General features: G+C 47.8%; 1 protein-coding gene across 1 annotated transcript in view; it reads right to left on the bottom strand.

Annotated features, from left to right (window-relative positions):
- Positions 1–16,653, bottom strand: part of jade2 (jade family PHD finger 2) — a 58,029-nt gene that overhangs the window by 32,705 nt on the left and 8,671 nt on the right. The window contains 3 exon segments of the mRNA XM_037467274.2: positions 609–766; positions 13,371–13,456; positions 15,376–15,439. Coding sequence (XP_037323171.2) covers positions 609–766; positions 13,371–13,456; positions 15,376–15,439 — 308 coding nt within the window.

The raw sequence follows: 16,653 nt of genomic DNA, 5'->3' as shown, positions 1-16,653 counted from the left end.
AAACAAACCGCACGGGTATGTGCAGCAGCTGCAGTAGTACTAGAGAGCCCCCGCAGCCCACTGGGGGAGAGGGGAGGGGGGGGGGGGGGGGGCGAGCGTGCCCAGACGGATCTTCAGTATGAGGCTAAGTGGGTCGAAGTGTACCTCTGCTCACATCTGTCTACCAGCTTGCTTCTGTGTGTGTGTGTGTTTCACTGATTCAGACGTCTACACCCGCAGATGTGGGTTTCTGTGCCCCCCCCCCCCCCTCACAGGTGTCAGCTGAGGGATGCATTGAGAAATTAGCAAGCTAAAGTTAGCACGTCAGCTAGCCGGGGGATAAAGGGTGGGTCCTAAACATCTTTTGTTTCAGTTTTGAGATATTTTCAATCATGAAAAATACTGATTACAAAAGACCTCCATTCATTTAAAACCTCTTTGAATTAATTTGAACATGACTTGACATTCGAGGTTCTGGATCATTCTCAGCGAGCGTTTCCTTCAGCACATCATGTTCTTCAGAAACAACGTGTCAAACATGATGACAATCTCAGACTCCAGAAGTCAGTGGAAATTTCCCCCCCGGGTTAGGGGGTTAGGGTTAGGGGGGGGGGGGCATTATATCTCACCTGACCACGGGCTCCGGTATGGCCTCCAGGCTGGCCGGGACCTGCACCCCCTTCTCCCACTCCTGCCTCCAAGGGTCCGACAGCACGTAGAAGTCGTCTGGGCCGAGCTGGGCCGAGTCCGGGAGCTTCATGGCCGTGATGAAGTCAGTGCGGAACACCTGGGGGGGGGGGGGGGGGGGGGGGGAGAAAGGTCAAACGCTAGAACAGATAAGATGCATATTAAACAATTTGATGTGAGAGAAGAGCAACCAACTAACCACAACCCAAACCAACCTACCAACCAACCACAACCCAAACCAACCATCCAACTAACCACAACCCAAACCAACCATCCAACTAACCACAACCCAACCAACCATCCAAATAACCATAACCCAAACCAACCCACCAACTAACCACAACCCAAACCAACCATCCAACTAACCACAACCCAAACCAACCCACCAACCAACCACAACCCAAACTAACCATCCAACTAACCACAACCCAAACCAACCATCCAACTAACCACAACCCAAACCAACCCACCAACCAACCACAACCCAAACCAACCATCCAACTAACCACAACCCAAACCAACCATCCAACTAACCACAACCCAAACCAACCATCCAACTAACCACAACCCAAACCAACCCACCAACCAACCACAACCCAAACCAACCCACCAACCAACCACAACCCAAACCAACCATCCAACTAACCACAACCCAAACCAACCATCCAACTAACCACAACCCAAACCAACCATCCAACTAACCACAACCCAAACCAACCATCCAAATAACCACAACCCAAACCAACCCACCAACTAACCACAACCCAAACCAACCATCCAACTAACCACAACCCAAACCAACCCACCAACCAACCACAACCCAAACCAACCATCCAACTAACCACAACCCAAACCAACCCACCAACTAACCACAACCCAAACCAACCATCCAACTAACCACAACCCAAACCAACCATCCAACTAACCACAACCCAAACCAACCATCCAAATAACCACAACCCAAACCAACCCACCAACTAACCACAACCCAAACCAACCATCCAAATAACCACAACCCAAACCAACCCACCAACTAACCACAACCCAAACCAACCATCCAACTAACCACAACCCAAACCAACCCACCACAACCCAAACCAACCATCCAACTAACCACAACCCAAACCAACCCACCAACCAACCACAACCCAAACCCACCATCCAACTAACCACAACCCAAACCAACCCACCAACTAACCACAACCCAAACCAAACATCCAACTAACCACAACCCAAACCAACCATCCAACTAACCACAACCCAAACCAACCATCCAAATAACCACAACCCAAACCAACCCACCAACTAACCACAACCCAAACCAACCATCCAAATAACCACAACCCAAACCAACCATCCAAATAACCACAACCCAAACCAACCCAACCAAAAAACCACAACCCAAACCAACCATCCAACTAACCACAACCCAAACCAACCATTCAACCAACCATTCCCCAACCAGTCACCCTACTAACTACCCATAATAATTGGAGTAGCTCCACCCCTTTTTAAATTATACAGAAATCAACAAAAACCGACAGAACTTTCTGTGTCATTATATTAAATGAAAAACCATCCACATACCGCATATATTAGGGCCGGGACTTTAGACATTAATTAATTACAATATGAATTAAGATTAATTAATTACACATAAAAATAAAGCATTACACATTTTTTACGTATTTTTACACTTATTTTTTGCACCGCGGAACGTTTCTCACTGGATGAGTTTCGGAGGACCGATTATACCGGAGCACCAAATAGCGTCCATGACTTCAGACAACAACAAACCACAGTGAACATGAACGAAGAAGCTGACCAGACCGTGTCGGGTGGCCCCGTGAATGGGAAATCTTATTATAATAAACACATGGATGGAAGCGTCGATAAGAGCGTGGTTGTGTGCAAGCTGTGCAACAAGGAATTCACATCGAGCCTAAAGTATCACCTCAACGCAACACAACTAGCAGCTAGCGTGGACGTACAAGGACCCACACCCAACCCACACTGCACCAGATGACGGGTTTAAGGACCAGGGTAACTGTCACGGCTGTATACTGCCGTCGTTGTTGTGTGTGTGTGTGCTCCTACAGGTGCGCTGCAGGGCCGTCCGAGGCAATCAGAGGGATTGAGTGCACCGGTGCACAGGTGTGCTCATCGATAAGACCATCTTGCTTAGCGTCCTCGGGAGCTCCTTCGGCGTCGTGTCCCGGCCAGGACCGACGCGTTGTTCCGGCGTTGCGGCGTAGCACATACTTCTTGGGAAACGGACCTGTGTCCTAGTGTGTAAATAAAATGATTGTATGATAACCGCCGTGATCGTTTCCTCCTTCCTTTATTGCTGCTCCCTAGACGGGACGTAACAAGTGGGGGCTCGTCCAGAATCGTGCGTTTGGATCCGTACGACTGTGTAGGAAAGAACGTTGTTTGTGAAGGAGGATTGAAGGTAGGATATTTGGGTTTAAAATATTTGTATTGTCCGCCTATTTTGGAAATTTGGTTTGGGTCGCTCCGTTTGTGAAGGGGTTCTATAGTTGTGGGGAATAGTTAAAGAGCTAACCGTCCGGGTAGGGTGAGTGCGTGTCTTTGGGCACGTTTTTTTTGTTTTTGTTTGTTATTTTTGGTTGGCTCGGGGCTTAGAGCAGTTGTCTCGGGAGCACGTCCGAGGTTTGGGCGTCGGCTTAGCAATTGGTCGTCGTCCCGAACTTGCGGGATCTAGTGCATAAGTACCCGGTCTTGGGCCAACTGAAGACTAGGGTGATTTAGCTTAAGTACGGATGGTTTAGTTCTTTAAATAAGTGTTGATTCCCGTATCTCCTTTGAAGAGTAATTTTTGGGGAGCGTGTTTGTAAGGGTGAATATTTGTAAGTATGGCGACCGATGTGGTTGAGACGTTTTCTCAGTCTCCGTCTGAGGAATTATTGGAGGGAATGACCAAAGAACAGTTATTGGAAGTAGCTGCACACTATAAAATCGAGCTGACGTATAGTCAGAAAAGATCCAAGGATGGAATTAAGTTGGGGATTGAAACTGCGCTGTATGATCGGCAGCTGTTGGGAAAAGCTGAGTTGCCGGATTCAGCGGCATTGTCTCCGGAAGGCACTCTCGGGGCGACGGGCTCCGCACCGCCCGCCACGCCGGAGGGGCCTAATGTAAAGCCGCCTAGTTCGGCTAGCCTTTCGTTGCCTGCTTTGACTGCTCTTTCATTTGAGGAGCAGAAGGAGTTGTTGATGATTCAACGAGATACGGAGTGTGAGAAGCGTCGCTTGGAATGTGACAAGGTGCGTTTGGAGTTGGAGTTGGAGGAGAGCCGGCAACGGCTAGAGCGACAGCGGTTACAGATTGAAAGGCGTCGGCTGGAGTTACAAGAAGAAGGTAGGCCGGTGGGGGCAGGTGGTGATTCGGATTTAACGGGGCTAAGTGTGGCACATATTTACGTTTGGTACCGCCATTCAATGAGTCTGAAGTGGAGATTTTTTTTCTCCTATTCGAGCGAGTCGCAGCAGCATATAAATGGAGTGATGTTGAGCGTGCTATGTTGCTCCAGTGCGTTTTGACAGGTAAAGCCCAACAAGCCTATTCTACGCTGTCTGATGCTGACAGCCAGAATTATGAAGCCATTAAGGCGGCGGTGTTAAAAATCAATGAGCGTGTCCCTGGGAGTTATCGGCAAAAATTCTGTACGTTGCAGCGAAAGAGGAATGAAACTAATGTGGAGTTTGTGAGGGAATTGACGGTGCAGTTTGAGCGTTGGTGTACAGCGGCAGAAAGTACATCAATCGATAAGCTGAGAGAGTTGATTTTATTTGAGCAATACCGAAATACATTGCCGGAGGTTATAGCCACTTATGTTTCGGAGCGTCAGGTTAAAACTGCCTCAGAAGCTGCCCTGCTGGTGGATGACTAGGAACTTATTCATAAGGCTGGGGCTGAAACATTCAGTGAACGGCAAGCGCAGGCGCGTGGAAGTGCTCCCGGGGTTCCTATGGGTCCAGCCAGGCGTTTTTCAAAAAAAGCGAGTGACTATGAAAATTGTAATTATTGCCTGGGTAAGGGACATTGGAAGTCAAATTGCCCAGTGCTTAAGTCAAAATTTGGCAGGCACTCTCACTCCGCGAAGCCTGCTGTTCTGGCGGCTTCTTTTCCTGGTTTAACTCACGCCGGTACACTGAGAACGAAACCGGAGGTGGCACCCGGAGATGTAAGGTATCCTCAGCAGGTGTTTGGACCATTTATTTCCAAGGGTTTTGTGTCGCTACCAGGAAGTGCGGAGAAGGTGGCAGTGAAAATTCTCCGCGACACGGGCTCGTCTGAGTCGTTTATCTTAGAGTCCGTGTTGCCCTTCTCAATTGAGATCGCACACCGGTAGCTCGCTTTTGATTCGTGGCATTGGACTTAATACGTTGTCGGTGCCATTGCATAAGGTTGAGTTGTCCTGCGATCTGGTGAATGGGGTGGTGGATCTCGGTATACGCCCTTGTCTACCTGTTGGGGGCGTTTCGCTGATCTTGGGAAACAACTTAGCTGGCGGACGCGTTTGGGTGAATGAGTCGCCCTCTCTGATTGTGACTGACGCGCCGTCCTGTACTCATGGCCCGGAGGATACTGTGCGACAGGATTCAAAAGCGTTCGTGGCATGTGCTGTGACTCGGTCGGGTGCCAAATTTAGCACCGAGAAGAAAGTCAGGGAGGCTGGGTCTTGTTTCGTTTTGAGTAGTTATCCCATTGCTGTTTCTCGGGAGGAATTGTCAACTGAACAGCAGAACGATGAGACACTGAAACCACAATTTGCGCAGGTTGTCGACAGCACTGAAATTCGTGACAGAGCACAGGGGTATTTTATTGAACAGCGAGTGTTACTGAGGAAGTGGTCCCCGCATGCTGTGGATGGTATGGGCGATTCTGTAATTCAAGTCGTTGTACCAAGCAAATTTCGTTCATTGGTGTTGAAAATGGCTCACGATCAGCTTGCCGGTCATGCTGGTGTTCAGAAAACATATGACCGAATTCTTCGTGCCAGCTTACCGGTAAACCGAATCAGCTGTTAAAACCAGCTCCTCTGCGGCCAATTCCGGCGGTGTGTCGTCCGTTCAAACATCTGATCATTGATTGCGTCGGTCCTCTGCCTTGCTCGAGAGCGGGTAGCGAATACCTGCTGACAGTGATGTGCCAAGTTACGCGTTATCCAGCTGCGTACCCATTGCGCTCCATAAATACGAAGTCTATTGTGAAGGCGCTTACGCAGTTCGTGTCTATTTTTGGGTTACCAAAGATTGTCCAGTCGGACCAGGGGAGTAACTTTACTTCGAAGTTGTTTGCGGAGGTACTTGGCGAGCTGGGTATTAAACACAATCTGTCGACAGCATTCCACGCCCAGAGCCAAAGAGCGCTTGAACGATTTCATTCTACGCTAAAATCGTTGTTGAAAGCTAAGACTTTGTTTGTGTGGTCCAAGTCCTGTCAGAATGCCTTTGAGGCAGTTAAGTCCTTGTTAACTTCGACCCCTGTGCTTATGGCACCTCAGCTGGAGAAACCGTTTAAAATCCAAGTGGATGCCAGTAAAGAGGGAGCCGGAGCCGTGTTAATTCAAGAGGATGAGGCAGGTGTTGAGCGGCCGGTGTGCTTCTTCTCACGGAAGTTCAACAAACACCAGAAGAACTACTCCACAATTGAGAAGGAGGCACTTGCGTTGATTTTAGCGCTCCAACACTTCGAAGTGTATGTGGGGGGGAACAGCTCAGCGGTTATTGTTTATAGTGACCATAATCCGCTTACATTTTTGCATTCGCTCAAAAACCCGAATCAACGACTGATGCGCTGATGCCTGTTTCTTCAGCCCTTTCATTTAGATGTTAGGCATTTGAAGGGGGCAGAAAATATAGTGGCAGACGCACTGTCAAGGGCACCATCATAGGCTAGTGTGTAACCTGTTGTCTCGAAGGAAGAAATGAACAGGTTGGTGTCTCTATGTATTCTATTCACGGGTGATGGTGTAGAACTGTTAGTGTGTACAGGCCTAATTTAGTTGTTGGGTTGGTGATACATGGATATTGGTGGCGGAAACTGGGTTTCCTTTTCTTAAGGGGGGGAGTGTCACGGCTGTATACTGCCGTCGTTGTTGTGTGTGTGTGTGCTCCTACAGGTGCGCTGCAGGGCCGTCCGAGGCAATCAGAGGGATTGGGTGCACCGGTGCACAGGTGTACTCATCGATAAGACCATCTTGCTTAGCGTCCTCGGGAGCTCCTTCGGCGTCGTGTCCCGGCCAGGACCGACGCGTTGTTCCGGCGTTGCGGCGTAGCACATACTTCTTGGGAAACGGACCTGTGTCCTAGTAAATAAAATGATTGTATGATAACCGCCGTGATCGTTTCCTCCTTCCTTTATTGCTGCTCCCTAGACGGGACGTAACAGTAACTAAGTCCACGTCTGAAAAAATAACCAATGTTCTGAATGTACTTGAAAGTATTAGTCTACTTAAAAAAACATAGTTTACAGAAGGTCTACTTACCTATAGGCTACCTAAATTACTGAAAGTACTATATTTCTAAATATGCTATTTCTACACTGGAATTGGTTGAATAAAAATAAAAATCCATGTGAAAAAAATGACTTCTCACTGTTCTCAGGTCATATATTTGTATGTATAATATATGCGATTAATTTCGATTAATTAATTAAAGTCTCTAATTAATTCGATTAATATTTTTAATCGAGTCCCGGCCCTAATATATAGGGTACTGGGTCCACTGACATCCACATTTTAAAAAACAATAATGTTAAAAAGAGCAGATTTTTTGCTTTATCTACTTTTATCCAGAGACTTGCATATATAAAAAGATGGATGAATGAATGTGTTCTCACACACACACACACACACTCACACACGCTTTAATAAAAACCTTCGTTGAGGATGTGTGAATGCCGCGATAATACCATGAAAACTACTGCTAATAGTACTACTGCTAATAGTACTACTGCTAAAATAATTGCTGCTAATAGTACTACTGTTAATAGTACTACTGCTAAAAAAGGGCAGATTACCTTTTACCTGCATGAGGAGAGCGAACTCACCAATGCTCCCAAATCTAAAAGGACACTCAGTACATCGTCTCAACATTTCACAATAAAAGACCCGAGGAACATTAAAATCGTGCGTTTTGCCTTGAGAGGCAGAAAGATGTTTGAAGCCGATTCAGAATGAGAAACGGACTTTGAAAGAGAGGAGGAGGACGATGGAGGCGACTCGGAGCGCCACCTTCGCCCCTCTGGCGTCGTCACACATTTGGGCAAACACTGTTTGTAAGAGTCAGTGTTAAGGAGCCCGATGGAAAGAAGGACAAGAGAGGAAAGGCGAGGGGGGGGTGGGGTTGGGGGGGGAGGGAGTCAAATAGATGATTGCGTGTTTCCTCCGTCGGGCATCATGGCTACCTGGCTCTCCTCCCTGCGTCACCATGTCGACTCGCACTGAGAGGAGGCTAATTTTAGAAACGGGGCTCTAATGATTGGCTGCTTGGAAGGTCTCAGGGAGTGTGTGTGTGTGTGTGTGTGTGTGTGTGTGTGTGTGTGTGTGTGTGTGTGATTAACAGTGAGGGAAAAGGGCTCGGTGAGAGAGTGACAGGAGGAGAGAGAGGAGCAGTGACTCAGTGGTTTCCTCCTCACAGCAATCTGCTGCCGCAATGCCAACACAGAAAAAAAACTGATTTTAATAAATCGTTGCGGCGGACTTTGAGGCTTTGACGGTTGCCGCGGTAACCGATGTCCAAGTGACGTCGTTGAATGCGTCACATTGATCCAGGAGCCACGTTATCAATTATTCCTCAATACAAATTATTATCAGAGCAGTAGAGGGTGTGCGTGTGTGCGTGTGTGTGTGTGTGTGTGTGTGTAGAGGGTGTGCGTGTGTGTGTGTGTGTGTGTGTGTGTAGAGGGTGTGCGTGTGTGTGTGTGCGCTGTCCAGGGTGCTGAAACCCAGCAGAGCAGATCAATAGACTGACACTTAAAGTCGGGTAGTACATTTTAGGCTGAAGGAAAACAAGTTGCATCTCTCCCTGCTTGTTTAAATGCAAAGTGAGGTGGAAACAACGCAGCGTGCTTACAGTGAGGTGACCTAGAAGGTCAATATGAGATTACAAAGGTCTGATCGGGACCAGCTGCATACGCCTGCTCTTTACATTTAAACAACCATTTTAAAAGACCATTGTAAACAAAGCGAGGAGACTTTGAACTCTGGTGGTCTCACGTGTGATGCACTAATGCTACGGGTAACCATGGCGATGAGAGACGCAAAGGATTCTGAATTGCTACTCAAGAAATGTGTTGCGTACGTATGAGAATAAAAGCATGTGGATTCATTCTCATTGAAATAAGCATCCAAACATATGGAAAGAGTAAGAATTAAGTGGTTGGTTTTTCTTTAACTACAAAACTTGAATATGAAATAAATGTTTCAAAATAAAGGTGAAACTTCAGATCCTGGTTGAATAATTAAAGTCTACAGCTGTGATGCTGAGGAACCTTCCAGAAGCTTTTTGTGCCTCTGTTTCCCCCGTCAACCGAGTTCTGGAGAAGCCTGAACGAGTCCTTTTGAGATCCCCACCCCCCCCCCCCCCCCGACCCCTCCTCTCCCCCCCGCCCCGCCAAGGGCAGGCTGATTGCCAAGAGCTTCGCTCAAAAGGTCACGCAGTTAAGCTTTGTTCCTGCTTCAATGAGCTTTTGACTGGCTGCGTTTCGCCGCTTGAACAGATGTGTTTTTTGGCCCTGCGCTCGTCTCTCAATCACGTGATCAAAAGAAATTAGTCCGAGACGGAAGAATCTTAAGAAAAGAAATAAAGTATAAAGTAAAGAGAGAACGGGCAGGATCTCTGCCGATTATTTCCACAAAATTTAAATATCAATACTCAGCTGCAGCAGTTCAGATGTTCTCAGCCTGAATCCTTCGCCTCGACAAAACCTGGAACCTCCACACGGCTCCGATGGAGATAAACTGTGCATATGTACATATATGTATATATATATATGTACATACACATGTATATATATATGTATGTACATACATGTGTATATATGTACATATGTACATTTGTGTGTGTGTACTGTGCGTCTCCCAGGTCTGGATGTTCAGAAAGGATCATGAATATGAAACAAGACACAAACAGACAAACATGCTCAGAAAGAAATTATTCCTCTTGGTGAATAATTAAAAATGAAAAAAAGTTGAAAAAAATAGTAATTAAAAAAACTGGGTCACTGACAAGAAGTGAAGAATTGAGAAGCAAATACGGATGTTGGTATGGTGGTCTCATGTAGACAATCTGGTGAAATGGCAATCAAAGACCGGGGGGGGGGGTGTGACCTAGATTTGGAGACAAGTGGAAAAACAAAGACTTGATGATTGTGTTGTCTGTGACTGCAGAGAGATCACAACCCACTGAGGGAAGTTCATTGAAACCGATAGCAAGGGTCCACGGCTTGTTTCCATGCGCGGGGGGGGGGGGGGGGGGCACACAGATGATTATTCAGTCTATTATTCAGTCTGCATCCCTCTGATGGCTCCAGCTCATCTGAGGCCAGAACAAGCTTAAACCCTTATTTGAAGAAAGAGATGTGTCAGTTAATCACTTGAAAATGAGCGTTATTGACGCCGCGTGGACAGATTGCATGCTGGTCCATCGGCGGGGTTGAATATTACAACGGGACCAAAGGAAGCACTTCGCCCCCCCAACCAACAGCCAGGATTAGCAAGTTAGCGCCGCTAGCTCCACTTCCCCTGTTTGCGCTGTTAGCTGCTAGCCTCGCTGCTTCCTGGAGGAAATGACTCAATCGCACACGCAATGGGAATTTGGAATCACTTATCGGTGGGAATAATTGGAGAGTTTAGGAGGAAAGAACCCTGAAGGAAATATGAGGAAGAAAAACCAAAGAAGTGTGCGTCTCTGTTTTGGCGCTGCTCGCCCGGCGGAGTGTTTGACGTTCAGAAAGGATCCGATGTGGCTGAACAACGCAAAAACACGTTTCATTCAGTTCAGAGACAAACAACATGAGGAAAGCCGTATTTCTTTACCAGGGACCTCCTTTGGCACTTTGTCTGTTTGTTTGTGTTTATGCGTCAGTGTGCGTGTGTGTGTGTGTGTGTGTGTTTATTCGCACACCGTCTCTCCCTCCGGGCTGCTCGGCCAATCGGTTGGCTGCAAACACCGACTCTGTGCATTCCTGTAGCTTTTGGTTGCCATGGAGATTCACAGCTGTTTCTACCAGACCCCAATGAGCTGCAACAGCTGCTTGCAGGTTTGAACGCGCACACACACACACTCACACACACACACTCAGGAACACGCCGTGCAGACACGTGGCGGTCTCTCCACAGGTGACCCCGAACCCGTTAAACACGCGGAGGCCTCACAGCGCTCCGGAGGGTTGAGGCTCCTTACGTCTCAAAGAGCGGAGACGAGAAAGGCCGTTGCCTCGGCGACAGTCGTCCACCTGCAACATCTGCACATCTGGATGCGTGTGCAGCCGCATTGGGAAAAACAAGTCCAGGTTTTAACACACACGGGGGAAAAAAGCCACGATGCCCCGGGAGAATTTTCCACGTCCTGATGCGATTGCCTCATCGCCTCGACAAATACAAATGAAGAGGAAAGCGATCCGGCTCAGCAGGGGGCGGAGTCTTCCTTCATTAAAAACACTCCTTCATGGACTTTCCTTTTCTTACATCCACATTTTACACCCTTAAACTGGTCATTGTTCTAACTTATTTTTCTTAGGAAGAAAAATACGGAAAAAAAAAAATCACTAAGCTCACTAAGCTAAAACACTAAGCTGTCATTACCAACACAGGCTTTATTAATATTGAATAAATATCACTAAGTGTGTTCATTACTTTTTCACTGTGTCATTTCACATTATTACACATAACTTTATTTCTGAACATCTTTGTATGTTTGTATTACTTGGATTGTTACCAACATCTGGTGAAAATATCACGTCAAAAGCTCCTTTGGAAATATATTTACTGAGAAAAATGGTGACGTGTTTAATACTTATTTCACCTGCTGTGTATATATATATATATATATATATATATATATATATAGAAAAAAATCCCATCCCATCCACACACAACATGAAGAAAAGTTAATACATGTCAGCTGACAAACGGTGTGTGTGTGTGTGTTTGTGTTTAACTTATCTATTCATTAACACTGAGGTGTTTCCCCTCGTCATCTCTTGACTGAAATATCGCCTGCGACTGTTAACCACGGGACCAAACAGGTGCTCTCTGTGTGCGGAACAACTTCCTGTTTGTGTCTGACCTTTTGAAAGGTTTCCATTCCAGAGATGAAAGACGCAGCTCTAAAGGAAATGAAGAAGAGAAGCGCTGGAGTTTGTGGTCCTTCCACCGAGAGAAGACCATCAGACCACTTCTAAGAGGAGGCCGAAGACTCAAATGTACTCTGCTCACTTTTAGAAAAGGAGCTACGCTGTCATTACGGGTCGGCAGTGTTTACCGTTGGCCCCGCCCCCCCCCAGAGAGGACGCACGGGGAACGTGTCCCTTAAACTTCAACCATCAGGATTTAGCTCTCAAACAGCCAATGAACTCCAGCTTCTCATTCTCGTTGGTATTTGTGTTGCATTGAATTGTGACCTTTGAACCAGCTCAGCAGGTAGATCAGTTTCTCTGATCCACACCGGACGGATCTGAAGCCCCCTCGTCCAAAAGAAAAGAAGAAACAAGTAAAATCCATTTCCTGTCAGGTGACGGAAGGCAGCGGATGAGAGAAAGCAAAGTGTTTGTATGTGGGGGTCAAACACTGCTTGTTTTAGAAGGATTTAACTCAAGTTAAACAGGTTCCATCAGTCGATACACAAGTAGCCAAAGGCAAACTAAAGCTACATTAATGCACAAAAAGAAGCAAATGAATTCACTGAGTGATGATTTCTTTCAACCACTTAAATAAATGACTTCAATTAAACTTTATTAAATCTCTTACTTTGGATTCAGAGATCCAGACGGTAAGATAACATTTTTTCTTCAGCACTATTGACGAAACAACAGCGACTAACTCAACGTAATCATATAGCGAGTACGATAATTCCCTAAAGGTTGTATTTCATAAGCAGGTCCTGGATGTGTTCCACAAAACTGTAATCTCCTCACTCCTCGTCCTAGTGCCTCGCCCCAGCACACCAGAACATCTCTGGGGCCATCAGGAGGTGGTTTACCCCCCATATTCAAAAGCAAAATGCTTCTCTGCTAATTTGTACGAGCAGCTGTAGCTTGCAAATGGCTCCTTGGTTATTTCTGGAGTGAAACCCTCCAAACGGAGAGAGACCAGTTCTCTTCAAACGGATTTAAAACCACTTCACTGGCGGCGTGGGAGGAGTGGGAGGAGCTTCCCGACCTCCACCTGGTAGTTAAGCCATTCGAGCGCCGGGTGGATTTGGGCGGTTTTCTTCATCGTTGGTGCCGGTTGAGGACTGAAACGCAGCTGCAGTCTTAGCGCAGTATCAGTGATCATTGCAGGAATATACGGACCGTAGGATCTGTCCATTTATCGTCATACTCAATCAGGAGATGGGCACCAAAACCTCTTTGATCTATTCACATCCTTACACATCCACCAATCAACAGCGCCGCTAACAGCTAACGGCTAACGGACAGGGGTCGGAGGTCCAATGCGTTCTGCGCGGACTCACCTCAGAGGGTTTCTTGTGCTGGTGGTGGACCCATGTGCTGCAGGTGCCCGTGTTCTTGGATGACCTGGACCACGACGTCACCTGACCTGGCAGAAATAAAAAGAAAAGAAAGGAAAGATGCTCAGAGCTCCAGGGAACTTCCCGCCGCCTCCAGAGAGGCTTTACAATGGCGATGGAAGGTTACTCACCAGAGAGACAGAACACCGCGCAACTTAAATAACACCCACCACCCCCCCCGGGCCCTAATGGAAGCAGACTGATGATGATCTCTTTGGTTTAATAAGTAATGACAGTATAAATAGCATCTTGTTAAGCAGTCCACTGTGGTCCTTTACAGCCTCGTTAATACTCAAATGCCAATTAAGCAGCCGCTGGAGTCGATACGCCCCCCCCACCGTGTGTCAGTGTGTGATTTCATTCACGGCGGGTTTTCTACATCTTTTGTTTGAACATTAAATAGCATTGGCAATTAAATTATACCGAAAATAAAGGGAACAACACACATTTGTGTAATATAGCACCTTGTGAGCGCGTGTGTATATGTGCATGTGTGTGAGTGTGTGTGTCTGTGTGTGTGTGTGGGTGCTGCCTCCCACTCAACATATTTCCCTCGTCACCAAGGCCGTGTTTCCACCGCGTCGACCACACGGCTAACAGCTAACGGCTAACAGAGCCGCTGTGATTACAACCTCCCTCTCCCCCCCCACACCTCACATAATTCACACACACACACACACATACACTTCACACACCACACTGCTAACGCGTCCACGTATTTGCCACATATGCACACTCGTAGCCGCACACACATAAGACGCACAAACTTTCACTGCCACAGCACAGAAGTCGTCCTTCTCAAACCCCCCACTGCTACTCGGCTGTCACAGCTACGTTGCCATGGAGCCCACACTGTTACAAACTGCCCCCCCCCCCCCCCCCCGACAGAAGGGCCCACCGTGTTGAAGGATACACATTCGAGAAGTGGAACGTAGGTTTTTATTTAGTCAGATTCTAGTCAGGCGGTCTGACTAGAATCTGCATAGGGTCTGCCTAGGGTCTGACTCAGACCCTAGGCAGACCCTATGCACACCCTATGCACACCCTATGCAGACCCTATGCACACCCTATGCACACCCTATGCAGACCCTATGCACACCCTAGGCAGACCCTATGCACACCCTATGCACACCCTATGCACACCCTATGCAGACCCTATGCACACCCTATGCACACCCTATGCACACCCTATGCAGACCCTATGCACACCCTATGCACAGCCTATGCAGACTCTATGCACACCCTATGCACACCCTATGCAGACCCTATGCACACCCTATGCACACCCTATGCAGACCCTATGCACACCCTATGCACAGCCTATGCAGACTCTATGCACACCCTATGCACACCCTATGCACACCCTATGCAGACCCTATGCACACCCTATGCACAGCCTATGCAGACTCTATGCACACCCTATGCAGACCCTATGCACACCCTATGCACACCCTATGCACACCCTATGCAGACTCTATGCAGACCCTATGCAGACCCTATGCACACCCTATGCACACCCTATGCAGACCCTATGTAGACCCTGTGCACACCCTATGCACACCCTATGCACACCCTATGCACACCCTATGCAGACCCTATGCAGACCCTATGTACACCCTATGCACACCCTATGCACAGCCTATGCAGACTCTATGCACACCCTATGCAGACCCTATGCAGACCCTATGCACACCCTATGCACACCCTATGCAGACTCTATGCAGACCCTATGCAGACCCTATGCAGACCCTATGCAGACTCTATGCACACCCTATGCACAGCCTATGCAGACCCTATGCAGACTTCAGTTCATTGTGTGTCTCAGTGGTGGAACTGTTAACTTTTTTAGATTTAATAAGGAACGCATTCGGTCGTGTCAAAATCCTCTTCCACGTAGTTTATGGTTGCTATGGAAACCGATTCACACACACACAACTCTCCAACTTACTGTCGGTGGTGTCGGAGTCGTTGCTGCTTGTGGAGTATTTCCTCCTCTTCGTTTCGCTCTCCATCTGTCGAGGGGAGAGAAGAAATGTCGAGTGAGAAGAAGCTCGTCAACAACCCGATCTGTCCGCAAAAAACGGACGACACAACGGCACTCAGAGCACAACTGCACTTTGAGGAGCAACGAAGGTTTGTAGAACTATTCACAGTGAAGCAAGGAATAGAAAATCAAGCATTTACTTCAGATGAACACACTTTACACAACAAGAACCCGTTTGTTTCAGATATCTGACGGTCACCTTGTCATCGTGACCTCGTACTCGCACAAACTCCCGGCTTTACTAATAAAAGCGTTCCTGGCGTATCCGGGGGGGGGGGGGGGGGCACGGGAACGTTACTAGTCCCTCGCTGGAGGGTCAAAAAGGAAGAAAACACGCAGAACCGCTCAGAGGGAAAGGGTCAAAGGTCATGAGTCTGGAAAGAGAGAAAAATGAAGCAAAAAGAGAGCAGGTCAGGGAGCCCGAAGGAAGTGTATTACGAGAGGGAGGCAGGAGGGGGGGGTGGGGGGGGGGATTTATGTGGTCATAAAACTGGGTTATTGCCTGGTATACGAGGCTCTTCCACGAACACCCAACCACTGACATTTATGCCGACAGAATAAACGCCGCTTCTTCGCTGCCTCTATCCCCCCCCGCCCCCCCCCCTCCCTCCATCTTCCCTTCCCTTACAATAACAGGGACACGGGGGGGGTTAAGTACATCATTGACTTCCACAGCCTCCGTTCTCCATCTTTACCCCCCCCCCCTCTCGTCTAGCTCTTCCTCGTCTTCCTGCCTTTGAGGAGAGTAGTTAAGTACATCATTGACTTCCTCCAGCTCCGCCTGTTGGACTTTGAGTCTGCACGCTCCGATCCTTCCCAGACCCCCCCGGCCTATTAAACTCTCCGGCGACCCACTTAAACCTCGGGACCAGAGACGAGTCATTTCTTCCTTTACTCTCTGACCAACGGAAAATGTGAACGGATGAACCCCAATAAAAAGAAGAAGAAAAAGGTGCCATGAAGTAGCTTCGAGGATCTCTTCATGACAAGAAATGTGGCTTTGCAAGAACGGGGGAGGGGGTGGAAGGGGTGGAAGGGGTGGGGGGGGGGGGGCCTAAACCAAACACTCAAGCGACTCCCACATGTTTGGTGGCTGCAGCAGTGGAGACTTGTTTTTCAGCCTCCGTTTAACGTAGCTGAGCTCCATCCATCAACACCACGCCTCGGATATACTGCCCCCCC

Source organism: Pungitius pungitius, chromosome 16, assembly GCF_949316345.1.
Source record: "Pungitius pungitius chromosome 16, fPunPun2.1, whole genome shotgun sequence".
Taxonomy (NCBI): Eukaryota; Metazoa; Chordata; class Actinopteri; order Perciformes; family Gasterosteidae; genus Pungitius; species Pungitius pungitius.
Note: the sequence above shows the minus strand (reverse complement) of the source record. Positions and strands in the feature narration are given on the sequence as shown.